Below are 13,011 nucleotides of genomic sequence, written 5' to 3' on the forward strand. Positions count from 1 at the left end.
GTCCACAGAGTTACCACAATTGTATTCATTTTGCACGTGCGACAAAGAATAAAGCGAGGGTATTAGCTTTGACTGAAAAGCTTTGGTTCTAGCAAACTGTGAAACAAATTAACGTAGCCTTTAGTCACCCAGGTAGATTTTTCTTTCAGCCGTCGTAGCCTATCTCTAAAAATTAAAAATGTTATAGCAGGGCAAATTGGTAATTTTCATGCGACTAAACTGTTGTAATGCACCTAGTGATCGCTAGATGCCGCTATAAGTCTGCAGAATAAGTCGTGCTGCTCTTGGAATATTGGTCTACTCTGTAATTAAAATGGCCTGAGCCTGAGGTTCTACAGAAAGGGGAAAAAAAGCATTTATTTTAGTGCAGCGGCTAACTTTCCTATAGGCACTGTTCTTATCTTTCTCTGTCTCTTATCCTAAAAGGTTGATTCCATCACTGACCAGTGATGGAATCACTGGTCTTTACCAATAAAGAATCACTCAAGTTGCATGTCCAGTTTGATGGCATTTGGAGGTCATTATGAAATCACAAGACACTGAACAGCACGTTTAAGCACACTGGCACCAGGCCGAGGGCCTCAAGTGACCCAACTTAAATCTATCTTGTTGTCGTCTGCTAACCTGAGTCATGAGGTTAAGGACAGAGCAGGCAGTGTGGATGATTTACCGTTTCAGCTGTGGATAAAGGAACAGGAACACTGCTTACTAGGATAAAAGTTATCCTTATGGGCTATTTGTATGTGGGACATGCATTGATAAATAATCATAAATAAAGTACAGTATTAGTACAAAACACATTTATTAACAAGTATCACACAATGTCATATACAAAATCATACATGTATAAATATAGACTGTTTGCCCAACAGGATATGTTGCCTTTTGTGACCTACAATTTGTTTAAACAATCAGATACTGATCTCTTTAATATCTTAGTGGAAGATGAATGCTGTTTATTTACATCTCACACCAAATCTAACCCTTCAGCTTCCTTCAGATCACAGCTTCCATGTTAACTTGAAGAGTACATGAACAAGACTACTTACGATACCACAAGATGAGTCTTAGTGTTGCAACAATACAACAGTTAGAAAGTAAATGGGCTGTAATGTATGAGCCAAGAACACTGCATTAACAATAGAAATTGTTATGGGACAAAGAAATCATTTGACCATTGAAATTTTAAAGGTAATCAGTGCAATGGCAACACAAAAACTCAACAAGAAAAAAAAACCAAATCATTGAATTCATTATTCTAATTCTACTGTGTGTTTTTTTTAAAAGTAGCTCCTCTGGAAAAAAACCAAGAAGCAACACTAGGTTTAATTCAAATCTTTATCAAAGTAAGGATCACACACTTCTGAAAATACTGACCATTTCTGGCTAAGAAGAAAATATAAGTCTTGTTTGGAAACCCACTGTACTTTTTTCTTATCCACTTATATTTATAAAGTACAAATGTTATAATACAGCACCTTTAGTGTGCATCCAGGTCACAGTTTAACACGCTTCTTGTTCTTAGCACTTAAGAATCCATGGATGATGTTTATGATGGTCCATAATTGCTGTCCTTTACAGGCTGTTGAGAAGCAGAATGGGTGTAGGTGCGTTGGTCATGGCAACGTTCGGGCTCACATACCCAGGGTCATCACTTTGTTCATCTCCAGAGTCTCCTGTGTCTTTCTGAGCTACAGTCAATGTTAGTTTCTTCAGACCTGCCTCTAGTCCCTCTGCTCCTTCGGCTCTGTCACCTGTAAAATACAAGATTTCATGATCATGTGAATTACCTATCAAAAAAATGTTTTTTTTGTAATAATATAAAGCTACATCATAAACTAAAATCATAAAAAAGATGCTCACAATATACATTATTTGTTATGTTTGTTTTATATCAAATTATTATTATTACACATTCCAAATAACAGTTTTATCACAATTGTGTATTTCAAATGCTCCAAGGAAATTCAGTGTAATTTGAGAACGTCTAACCTGATTTAACAATGTAATGAGATTCTCAAATTCCTAATTCTAAACAGCAGTGTCACATTGGTAAATCAAACCATGTGTCAAGTGCCCACTCAGTACGAGATGGAATAAGCAATATATATTTTTGTGCAGGACGTTTTTGAGCATTACAATAACAGTAAAGAAATGCACACACAAAGTGGGGGTGATATGGGGAAAAAGGAGGCCACACACCTCTCTCCTGGTCACAGTCCGGAGAGGAGGCCCCGCTGCACTGACTGCGAGGACCCAGGAATGGAGAGTCAGGGCCATGACAGCTAGAGGGGCTCTCAGGCTCCACAGAGATGGGACAGGGTGACAGGGGGCACAGGATGGGAGAGGGCATGTCCAGGGGGGTGGAGGACGATGAAGACGGAGGAGTGGAGGTTTCTGTGTCTTCCTCTGAAGAGCTGCTACTCTGACTACCCTCTTCATCAAGGCACATGGACATCACTACAACACAGACACAGGGTAAATGTGGGGGTGACATCATGCTGTTTACAACCCCAATTCATAAATAGTTGACTTAAAATAAACCAATAATGTGGTTTTGCATTTTGCAGGTCTCTTGAAAATTGGGGTTGTTGTTGATGACTGAAAATGGATGTAAATGTTCTCCTGACTTACTCGACAAACCGTCTGATTCCATCTTGAAGTTGTCGATGTCCTCTTGGGTGGAGTCCTTCTCTGCGCCCACGCCTTGCTCTCTGGTGCCCAGAGCTAACGAGCGTCTTTGGGCATGGATCTCCTCTGAGATGCTCTCAAGATTGCGTAGTGCTGTGCGGTACTCTGCCTTGGCTATTGCTAGTTTATTCTGACGCTCGTCCACTTGACGCTTTAGTTGCTGCACGAGAGAGAGTGATATTGAGTAAATAACGTTTCAAAAATGTTTACTAGAGATGTTGCGCAGTAAATCTTGTTGGTCAGGTTTTTGGTACATTGGGAATGCTAAATGATCTCTGCCACTGTCTGTATAATATTCACACAGTGCACATGCTGGTAGCTTTACTGACAGCAAAAGCAAAGGGAGCAGAAGTAAAGTCTGCACTCTGTAGGAAAATGCTGCTACTTCACTTTGTTGTTTATGTATAAAATGAGAGAGAAATTTCAATCTCAAGTCACTGATGAATTTTAGAACTACACAGACACAAGTTTTTGTTTAATATGCACTGTTTTACTTTAACTATTCATCCAAATTGTAGTCTTTTATGCAATGAGGACTGTAAGTTAGTAGCTAGAGAGACATGTATATGTACAGGACATAGTGTACCAGATAAAACAATGACTTACTTCAAGCTGGGCGTAGTACTTGGACTTCAGTTCAAAGTATGGCCTGCAGGGGGAGGAAGAGAGAGAGAGAAAGTAAATGGGAGGGCCCTTCCGATTGTCACAAGAGAAGCACTGGCCAGTCCTGCCTTGTTAAGACTTTGCATTCCTTGGCTGCTACAAAGTGAGCACACCCCAGCATTGGCCAGTTACCACACCAAACATCTGGACCTCATCAGTTCAGCCTGTTTTCTCCCACTTCCACACTCTCGGAGGCCAGCGCAGGGGTAGACACATTTGCCAGAGAAAGGGCAGGCGTAGTACTAACCGGGACTTGTTGATGGAGCGCTTGAGCTTCTTCTCGAGTTGCTTCATGTGACTGATGCATGAGTTGTAGTTGGCGGCGGTTTTTCGGTGTTCGGCCTCGCTGCGTGTCCTTTCCTGCTCTGCCTCCATTACCTGTGCAATGGGAGAGATTAGGGTGATTACATAAATCGACCATTGCTTGAAATCTTAACCACATACTGCAATTAACATTTTTAAAGCATTAGTTGACTGAATAAGCACCACAATTTGTCCTATCTGATGGGAGCTATTTTTTTACTACGCCCTACGATTTTTATCTCTGTGCAAACAAACAGTGTCATACCCTATGTGTAGCGTGGTTTAGCATCTCTTGCCAGGCAGAGTCAAACTGACGACTGTCCTCCTCGAGCAGCCTCTCCTCAGCCAGGGCTATAGTTTCTTTGGCTGCTCTTAGTATCTCCATGGCCCGCTGGAACTCCTGAGTGGCCTTCTGGGCTTCGATCTGGGCCTGCACACAATAGAGTACACGCACAGTGAGTCGAAACACATGGACGTTGCACTGTTACACAAACAACACCACTAAAGCAGTGGTTCTGAACCATTTTCAGTGGGTCACGAGCCTTTCCCAGGAGACTTTAAACATGGAGGTGCTGAAAATGTGGAGTCTATTAAAATGACTGTTACCAAATTGTCTTAATCATAATTGCAGCTTTAAAGGCTTATCTAATAGTAATGAAATAATGATTTGGTGGGACAATACAGTATTTCTCATTGTACTAGGGATGTAACGATTCATCGAAAATCGATTTAAAATCGATTTAAACTGCTTAAAATGAACAGTCACAATGACTGTCACAGTTACAGTTTGTTACAAGGTCAAAAATGCACATGTTAAAATCGGGAACTTAAAATCGAATCGAATCGGTGCTTGGGTGCATCGTTACATCCCTATATCGTACATAAAGTTACATTTTTATGTGGGTCACGGATTTGGGTCATCCTAAGCAAAGATAAGTTTAAAGGTGGGAAGTAACTTAAACTTTAGTCAAATGTTTTCTAAATTAACCAGTAGAACAATTGTTGAACGCTGCTGCTACACTGCAGTCTTGAAGGCAACACACAATTCTTACAAGTTTGCAATAGAAGGAAATTAAATCTGGTAGCCATATCATCTCCACGCTGAGTGTCTATTTTTCTGACCTACATTTAAAGTGAAGGAGCCATGGCTGATTCTCTATGACAGCCATAGAAGGATGAGGAGACTCACTCTGAGTGGTGTGGCTTGAAGCCCTGATGAAAGAAAGTCATTAAGTCGATTTGACACAGTGACTGTGGGCGCTTCCTGCCAACAGTCAAATCAATGGGCCAGTTATTCTCATCATTCTCAACATATCTGGACCCACAGTCCTCGGTTGACACATAGGTCATGATAAATGCTCCACAGTCACACGTTTGGAAATCCATTTAATAAGCTTTTTCTGAGCCTTTTAGAGGCATATATGGATTTTTTTCCCCTGCTGGGTAGATTCTGCTCATCCCAACTGTGTAAATGTAATTGCCAATCTGTCCACAGTGACCGCCAGGCTCAACTTCTTTATCAATCTGTACTTGGAAATATTCTTCCTCAATCTCCGACCTTATCTTCCCACCTAAAGTTACATATCCATATAAATTAGACAAGGTTTTACATGATGCAATACTCTCCATTCATCTTGGCTTAATCAATAATAATAATAATAATAATGCATCGGTTTTATATAGCGCTTTTCTGGACACTCAAAGACGCTTTACATTGCATTATTCATTCACTCCATACCCGGTGGTGGTAAGCTACTATTGTAGCCACAGCTGCCCTGGGGTAGACTGACGGAAGCGAGGCAACCAGTCTGCACCATCGGCCCCTCCGACCACCACCAACCACTCACTCACACACTACATTCGCCAGGCTTCCTGGTGTTACTAAACGGTCTCCGATCCAAGTACCGACCAGGCCCTTCCCTGCTTAGCGTCCAAGGTCTGACGGGATTGGGCATCGCAAAGGCGGTATCAATAATCATGACCTCCCAAAACAATAAAAGCGGTTTGAGAAGTACTGAAGTAAGCTCGAAATCTAGTGACACAACTCTGAGTTTAGTTCAGCATCATTTTGCGTAGCTGTGCTCCCCATGGTCCTTGTGTTTCTTTCAAATTTACAGTTTTTCTCATGGCCTCTGAGGGCGGTCGGTGCATTCATTAACCCTTATACTGAAACCCTTCTTGCACTGTCAGCCTTGTTCATGATAAGGTTAGGGCAGTGACGCAAGCAAGCTCCTCTGCATCTCCTCACACGGCTCAAAGCGAATGAAAGACTGGCATAGTATTGGTGGGATATCTGCAGTTGTCAGATACCCCAGACCTTTTCCGAGATAAGTGGCTGCTCTGACAAACTGCAATGAAAAATCCTGTCTTTTTTTTTTTTGTCCCTCTTTGTGACCCATTTCCCATGGCCCTACAACTAGAGGGGGTGCAGCAAAAACAGAAGGAGGAGGATGGATTTTTCATGAGCTTGACAATCGGCTGGGCATCCGCAACAGGTTTGATTTGTGTTCAGTTTGGGGGGGGAAAAAAGTCTCCCAAATCTGTTTGTCCTTCCAGAGACTTCCTTCCAGGAGACATCCTCTCCAAACTGTATGGTTTAGTCTTAAAATAGTGCACCAGTTGTTTTTGCCGACCAAGCAGATTTTTGTATTTTAATTTGAAGAGGAAACAACTGTTGATTTTGCCCAATAACCCCGCCCCTTTCATGTGTCATAGGCATAATAACATGAGTAAATATGAGTAATGCATGTATAGACTATAACACAGGAGTCTGTTGGGAAAGAGAGTGAATGTAAATGAGAAGCACAGTCATCTCATTATAATGCTGCGCTAAAGGCCACATTTCATTATACATGTGTTTAAAGCATTGTGAAACCACATAATATTAAGGCATTTATCTTTTTCTTTCAAAATGACGTGTATGTCAGTGTCATGAGTTCAAGTACCCTGGAAGTTTGCTGAAAGCCTCACCCTACTTTTCAAGTCATTCCCACACAGGTCAAATAAAATAAAATTTAAATAAAATATTTTTTTAATCATTTCTATCTGTCTGTAATTTACAATGTATTTTTTATTTCACTGTTTATTCAGTATTTTGAGATGACATGTTGGGGTCACAAACAGCACAGGTGACTGTATGAAGCGTTTTCCAGGCGCCTGCACCACCCAGAGAGAGCAGGAATGCAAAGAGTGGTGGGGGCTGGGGGATGAGACAGGCGCATATTGTGGGGGTAGACTCAACTGTGTTTGTTGGTGCACTGGGGGGGTCACTGGGGGTAAGTATCTATCTAATCCCTTTGAAGTGGGTCATGTATTAAAAATGTAATATTCATCCATAAATCATAAGCCCTGCAATATGCCGGGGCGCATTGATGTCACAGAAACACAAAGACACCGGCACTGGGATGAAAAATGGTTCTATCACATTTCAAAACCTCCCCAAGTTCCCATAATCCTTAGCGTTCGTAGGAGCTGTGAGGCAAATGTCAGCTGCATAGAAAACATAGCAATGGAGCGCACAGGTTATTTTAGCTGAAGGACCTCTGCCGTGACACACAAATGTCATGTTCGTTGATGAATGACAACACGTAAGCGCCTTCTTAAGTAAGGGGCGCGAGGCACTTAGAGGTCTGAGCCTGTCCAATCGAAGCATCAATGCACAGGTGCAGGGCATTATTATAGCCATAGGAAATCATGATCTGACCTGAAATCTGTACATGCAAAGATAAAACAGTTCAGTGGAGACTGGATAAGACTTCAACATCAATGGTTTTGGAAGTGGAGTCCACTCAACAACAAAAAAGAACTGCACTCCTTCATATCTCCACTATTAAACAATACTGGTTTAGAATATTTCACAGATACACTCTTTAGAATTACTCCCCACGTTAAACCACTTAACCCCCACCTGACCCGAGCACATTTTCTCTAATTTGACTTTACCCAAATCTAAAAGCAAAAAAGTGACAAAAGAGCAACAAAAATAAGCCAGAATAGAGACAATAAAACAATTACACACAAAAAAGCAACGAAAAAGCAGCAAAAGAGCGACAAAAAGGTGACAAAATGCAATGAATAAGTGACAAAAACATAACAAAAAAACGACAAAAACACGACAAAAACACAAAATGCGGAAAGTTATGACCAGTCGGTCTTAGCTTTCAAATGAGGCTGTCCAGTCAAGCACCTTTTAGATTTGGTTAAAACTGAACTGGAGAAAACGCGCTTGGTTAATGCGGGGGGTAAGAGGTTAAACATGAACAAATGTAAACATGCGTAAAACTAAAGTTAATGCAGTATAAAAACAGGCTGTGGTGGTGTAGAGATTCTGATCCCAAATCAGATCTTGGGAGAGAAATGGAGTTTGTTTATTGTTTGTTTATGACAGACGCATCCTAACTTACAAGCCTCTAACTATAACAAACACTGTATTGAACCAGTCTCTCTGATGTGCTGAAACTGAGTTTGACAGTGTTAGTGAACAGAGGTGCAACTGAGTGTAAAAATAGGCCACACGTGACAGTGCTCTCTTTAAGTAGATCCAAGCAGCTCTTTAAACTTGTCATCCCCACAGCTCAGTAATCCTCTCACACACACAGCAGTCTACATGTGCGCAAGGGGTTGCCACGTTGGGCCTCACCTGTCGTGCCACTTTGCGGGCCTCCCAGTACGGTTTAGAGTCGTCCACCGCTCTCCCAATCTTCTTCATCTGCTCATCCAGCTTCAGTGTCGCTTCTACAAGAACAGCTCGAAAACGCTGACGGTAGTCCTGTTCAAACAAGAGCATATTTCACTGAAAAGTATGATTGTAATTTAGTCATCACCGTTTCCTATTATACACATACGTCAGTCACCTTTACAAATGTGTTGACTTATTCAACTACTGCCTGCACTTAGACCGTGGTAAGATGACAAAGTACCTGACATCTTTCCATTGTGCAATAAGACTGAAATTCACGAAGAAGGAGATTTTTATTTATATAGCGCCTTTCACAGACATGGTCACAAAGCGCTTTACATGGGGGAACTGTACATTCACTCCATACTCGGCGGCTACGTTTGTAGCTTCAGTTTCCCCTGGGGGAGACTGACAGAAGCGCTGTTGCGACTGCACACATCTACGCCACGGTCCCTCTGACCACAATCATCATTCATTCAAACACACACATCATCCTGGCCTATTGTACATGTTTTAAGTGGTAGGGGAAACCGGAGTACCTGGAGGTTCTAATTTAGTCATCACCATTTCCTATAATACACACACGTCACATTTACAAATGTGTTGACTTATTCGACTACTGCCTGCACTTAGACGGTGGTAAGATGACAAAGTACCTGACATCTTTCCATTGTCCAATAAGACTGAAACTCATGTGAACCACCTGAAAACTTCGACCACAATAAGAAAACAATAGGAATTTATAGAATTTCCACACAAAATCCTTCTTGGAAATAAGGGCGGCACAACACAATACCAAATTTTTGTTATTGCAATATTAGTGATACAGCAAAACAAAATCACTGAGACCTTCAATCTGACACATATTTTGCAAACACAACCTAAAACAAAGTGCAAAGTAACTCAGAAATGTGCATGTTCAGTTTTAGTCGCGATTTTCCTAGTATTGTAAGTTTTGGTTCTGTTTTTTTTTTTTAACATAGCACAAAGAAGTATGGTGAAATGGTTCGGAAAAATAAATTGCCATCACTGTATTCAAGACTGTTATTGAATATTGCTCGGATCGTGCAGACCTATTGGTTATGTTAGTTTAGTAGAATACCTATGTAATTAACTTGAGATAACACCACATTTTTCAGATATGGCTATTTGGTTAAAATCTAAAATGTTTCATGAGCATTTCTCACTTTATATGGAGGAACCATCCACATCGCATTAATACACCATGTAAGCAGACATTGGAGGCAAGACAGGTTAAGCGTGTTGCCCAGGGAAACAACAAAAGTGTGAACATTCATTTGGATTAATTAATTGTTAATCCATATAACATTTGTGTTTGGCGTCGTATATATTTACTTTGTAGGTGAAGTTTTTGGCAAGCCAATCAAAATGTCCGTTCAACACATTTTAGAAAGATCCCAGTATGTACGGCCATGTGACCCCACAACAGCATTAACTCACTTAATGCTAGAGTTATTATATAATTTTATGCGACTTTAGAGTGGATAACAGCTGCATCCTGGTGCAAGAGTGGAGGAAGACTACACGAGCAGTCAAAAAGAGGGCACTGCAGGAAGAACATGTTTCCTCTGACATCATACTGGTTCCTGACTGACTGCTCCTGAGCTCTGATAGTGTAACAGGCCCAACGTTGTATCCCTACAGGGGATGAGGTCATATTCTTAGACAGGCTGTCACTTGTCTAAGACTCTGATGAACTTTAACATAAAACAACAAATGTGTACCACAAATGTTAGTCAGCCATAATCAACAGCAGGCGGAGCTGAACAGGTAAACAGCCGGGGGCATCCTACATTCTTGAGCTCTATCAACCTCTATAATGACAAGTGGTCTTCAGTGGATTACTGTCGGCCTGATGAGACTACACTATGTCTTTCGCAGTACATTTGGAAACGCATGTGATGTCGTAACATAGCAACAACATGGCAGCTAGCATTCCATCACAGCAACAGCAGCAAATTGAGTGGAAAGTTCACGCTATTTGCAGTTGTTGTGAAAATGTAAATATCCCTGAATTAATGAATTCACAGTGACCTTACATTACATAACATTACATGGAGGCATTAAAACAGTACTCCAGCTGACAAATATAAACACCTTACTGTTAAACAAAACAAAACAAAAAACTATACTGCAGGTTCTCTGCTCTAAATACAGAGTTTGGCTATTGCTAGCATTTTAAGTATATTGTTACTAGATCCTACTATCTCAAGTTTGTCGAACTTCCACCTCCGGTCACTATAGCAACCTATCTGTATCAGTTACGCCAGTGTCCTCAACCACATAACCAAACACTGCATGGAACAATATTATCTCTTTATTGCACGCCAATCCGTTTTAGTGAATCATTCCGTCTTACAAAATCTCCCATATGAAAAATGTCAAAATAAGATAGTTTCGCCTCTGCATTTAGGCCACAACTGACTCTCTTGTTGTGTTTGGTTGAAAGTTTGTCCATATCTCCCTGTGTCCCTGGTTAGTGGTTTTCCATTTACTCGGCTGGATGGGCTTTGGACCGGAGGGAAGAGCTCTAATGAGAACCAGAAGAGGCCGGGGCTGTGCACAAATACATGGGCTGCTCATGGAATGTTTTGCTTTGCTGAACAGTAACCCATTGCCACACTTTTATCACACATCAGTTTGCAATAAAACTAAGCGTCGCAATTGTATTTACAGAGAACAGGGGGAAACGCAGAGAAAGATGTAAACTGCTGGCACTGTTTGGAACATTGTTGAGAGAAAAAATACACATTTACAGCAAGGCCAAATACTAGAGAGACACTGAAGGTCATTACTATTATGAAACAAATCAAACATACAAAAGAACAATAAGGCAATTGAACAGTTTCCATTAAAAATTATGGCCCACACAGAAAATGCCTTTTTAAGTACACTGAGGCTGTTCATCTGTGTCTTCGAGCAGTGGTTCCCAACCTTTTTTGTGTTATGTACCCCTTGAGTCATTAACTTTTACTCTGAGCACCCCAAACCTTGAGGACACTTCCAATACTTTAAGAAAGTGATCAACAAAACTCGTTGAAATGCTACTCATGTTCATTTATTTTAAGTAACTCTATAATTCCAAGTACCCCCTGCTAAGTGCTTAGGTACCCCCGTGGTCCCTGTACCCCCGGTTGGGAAACACTGTCTCTGAGTATAGGATCTTACCTATAAGCAGTAAATGGTCTAAGCACCAATATTTTACCAAACGCTACGCCCTTGGGTCTAAGTCAGACTAGGCCTAAGCAAGCTTCACTTTTTCCACATCATTATGCACTGCCTACACCCATGCTTCAGAGTCACTTGATGACTCTTGCTTCTCAGATTTTTCAAAACACAGTGGAAACTACCCAAGAAGTAGCATAATGTCTTACCTCAAGCTCACTCTCCCATCGGTTAATGTCATCTGTGGACTGGTTCAGCTTCTCCAGCTCTCCCTGTTTACACACAACATTACAGTCAAAACAGACCACACGGTGTGACTTCTTTGTCAAATACCAAGTAAAAACTTTTCCATTTTTTGCGCTTGTCTGTGTACAAACTCTTGATAAACATGTGCAACCGACTTCACGTGACGCCTCTGCGGTAAGTTTGAACTTTTTTGTCTAAACCGCTGTGCGCATCTGGACCCATCGGAAAGTCTCACCTGAATTCTCGGATCCACTTCTTCGTCCTCCTCAGCGCAATGGGCGTCCTCTTCGCAGTTTCCCCCATTCTTCAGAGGATCCATGTTATTGGATACTTTCAATGTGTTCTACAAACTTGGCCGGTGTAAGTATTACAGGACTTTTAGCGCATTTGTCGTAATTCTTTTTCATTCCTCATATTGCCCTGTGAACAAAAGTGCGCCGCACCCGCCCAGCGGTAGCTCCGACACGCACTGAGACAGAGCAGAGCCACTACCGCCCTGACAATCAGCCGCAAATCTCTCCAACCCACGGATGACGTTCACAATAAAACTATGACTTACTTCACGCAGCTGAGCACTGACCGCGCCAAATGAGAGGCGTACGCACATTGGTCATCTCTGATTGCACGATTATGCTGCAAATCAGCTTTAACGCAAAATGTAAGCAAAAGTCTTTATATGAGCTGCTGTCAACATGGCTTTATTGTGAAAGGTGTTTACGAACGCGTATCCTGTCTAGAGGATTTTTTTTTTTTTACTTCATTGTCTTTGTGAGTATCTTGCGCCCTCTCGTGGACCAAATAGGTCGAGGGTACGCGCACTAATGTGTTAACACTTAGCCACACTGTTAAATTACTGGCGAGTAGGAGCCTGTTTTTTACTTGGCAATCAGCTATGTTTAGTTCTCATTGGCTGTTTATTTGTGCATTGTAGTTTAAACGGGCTGTGATACTTATAGCCAAATTGTACTTTTGCTTATAGCCTTTACAACCAAACACCGATAATATCTGCATCTTTCGGCATCTAATCACTGGTGCTAATTACCTGACCGTGTTTAAAGTGCAGGTTTAACATAACCACATCGTGTCTTTTGTTGTAGTTGTTGTGGAGCACGAGGGTGATGACTCAGTGCTCCTCGGTGAATGTCTGGGCCTTTGTGCGCTCCTGCAGTCTTCCCCGTGGATGTTTGCCCGGCACCGCACTTCGTCATCGCGTCACTCAGCTCCACGCTGCGTCCTCTGGCGCG

At 41.6% G+C, this 13,011-nt stretch overlaps 1 protein-coding gene across 1 annotated transcript; it reads right to left on the reverse strand.

Annotated features, from left to right (window-relative positions):
* Window positions 1-1,527: 1,527 nt before the first annotated feature.
* Window positions 1,528-12,730, reverse strand: LOC306974137 (SH3 domain-binding protein 5-like). Its single transcript, XM_079571296.1, has 9 exons — window positions 12,003-12,730; window positions 11,731-11,793; window positions 8,297-8,425; window positions 3,923-4,087; window positions 3,602-3,732; window positions 3,298-3,340; window positions 2,635-2,851; window positions 2,203-2,460; window positions 1,528-1,754 (listed from the first exon to the last, which is right to left on the reverse strand). Exons 1-9 carry the CDS (start codon window positions 12,084-12,086, stop codon window positions 1,576-1,578), a joined length of 1,269 nt encoding a protein of 422 aa, XP_079427422.1. The 5' UTR covers window positions 12,087-12,730; the 3' UTR covers window positions 1,528-1,575.
* Between the last annotated feature and the right edge of the window lie 281 nt (window positions 12,731-13,011).

Source organism: Gobius niger, assembly GCF_951799975.1.
Source record: "Gobius niger genome assembly, chromosome: 14".
Lineage (NCBI taxonomy): Eukaryota > Metazoa > Chordata > Actinopteri > Gobiiformes > Gobiidae > Gobius > Gobius niger.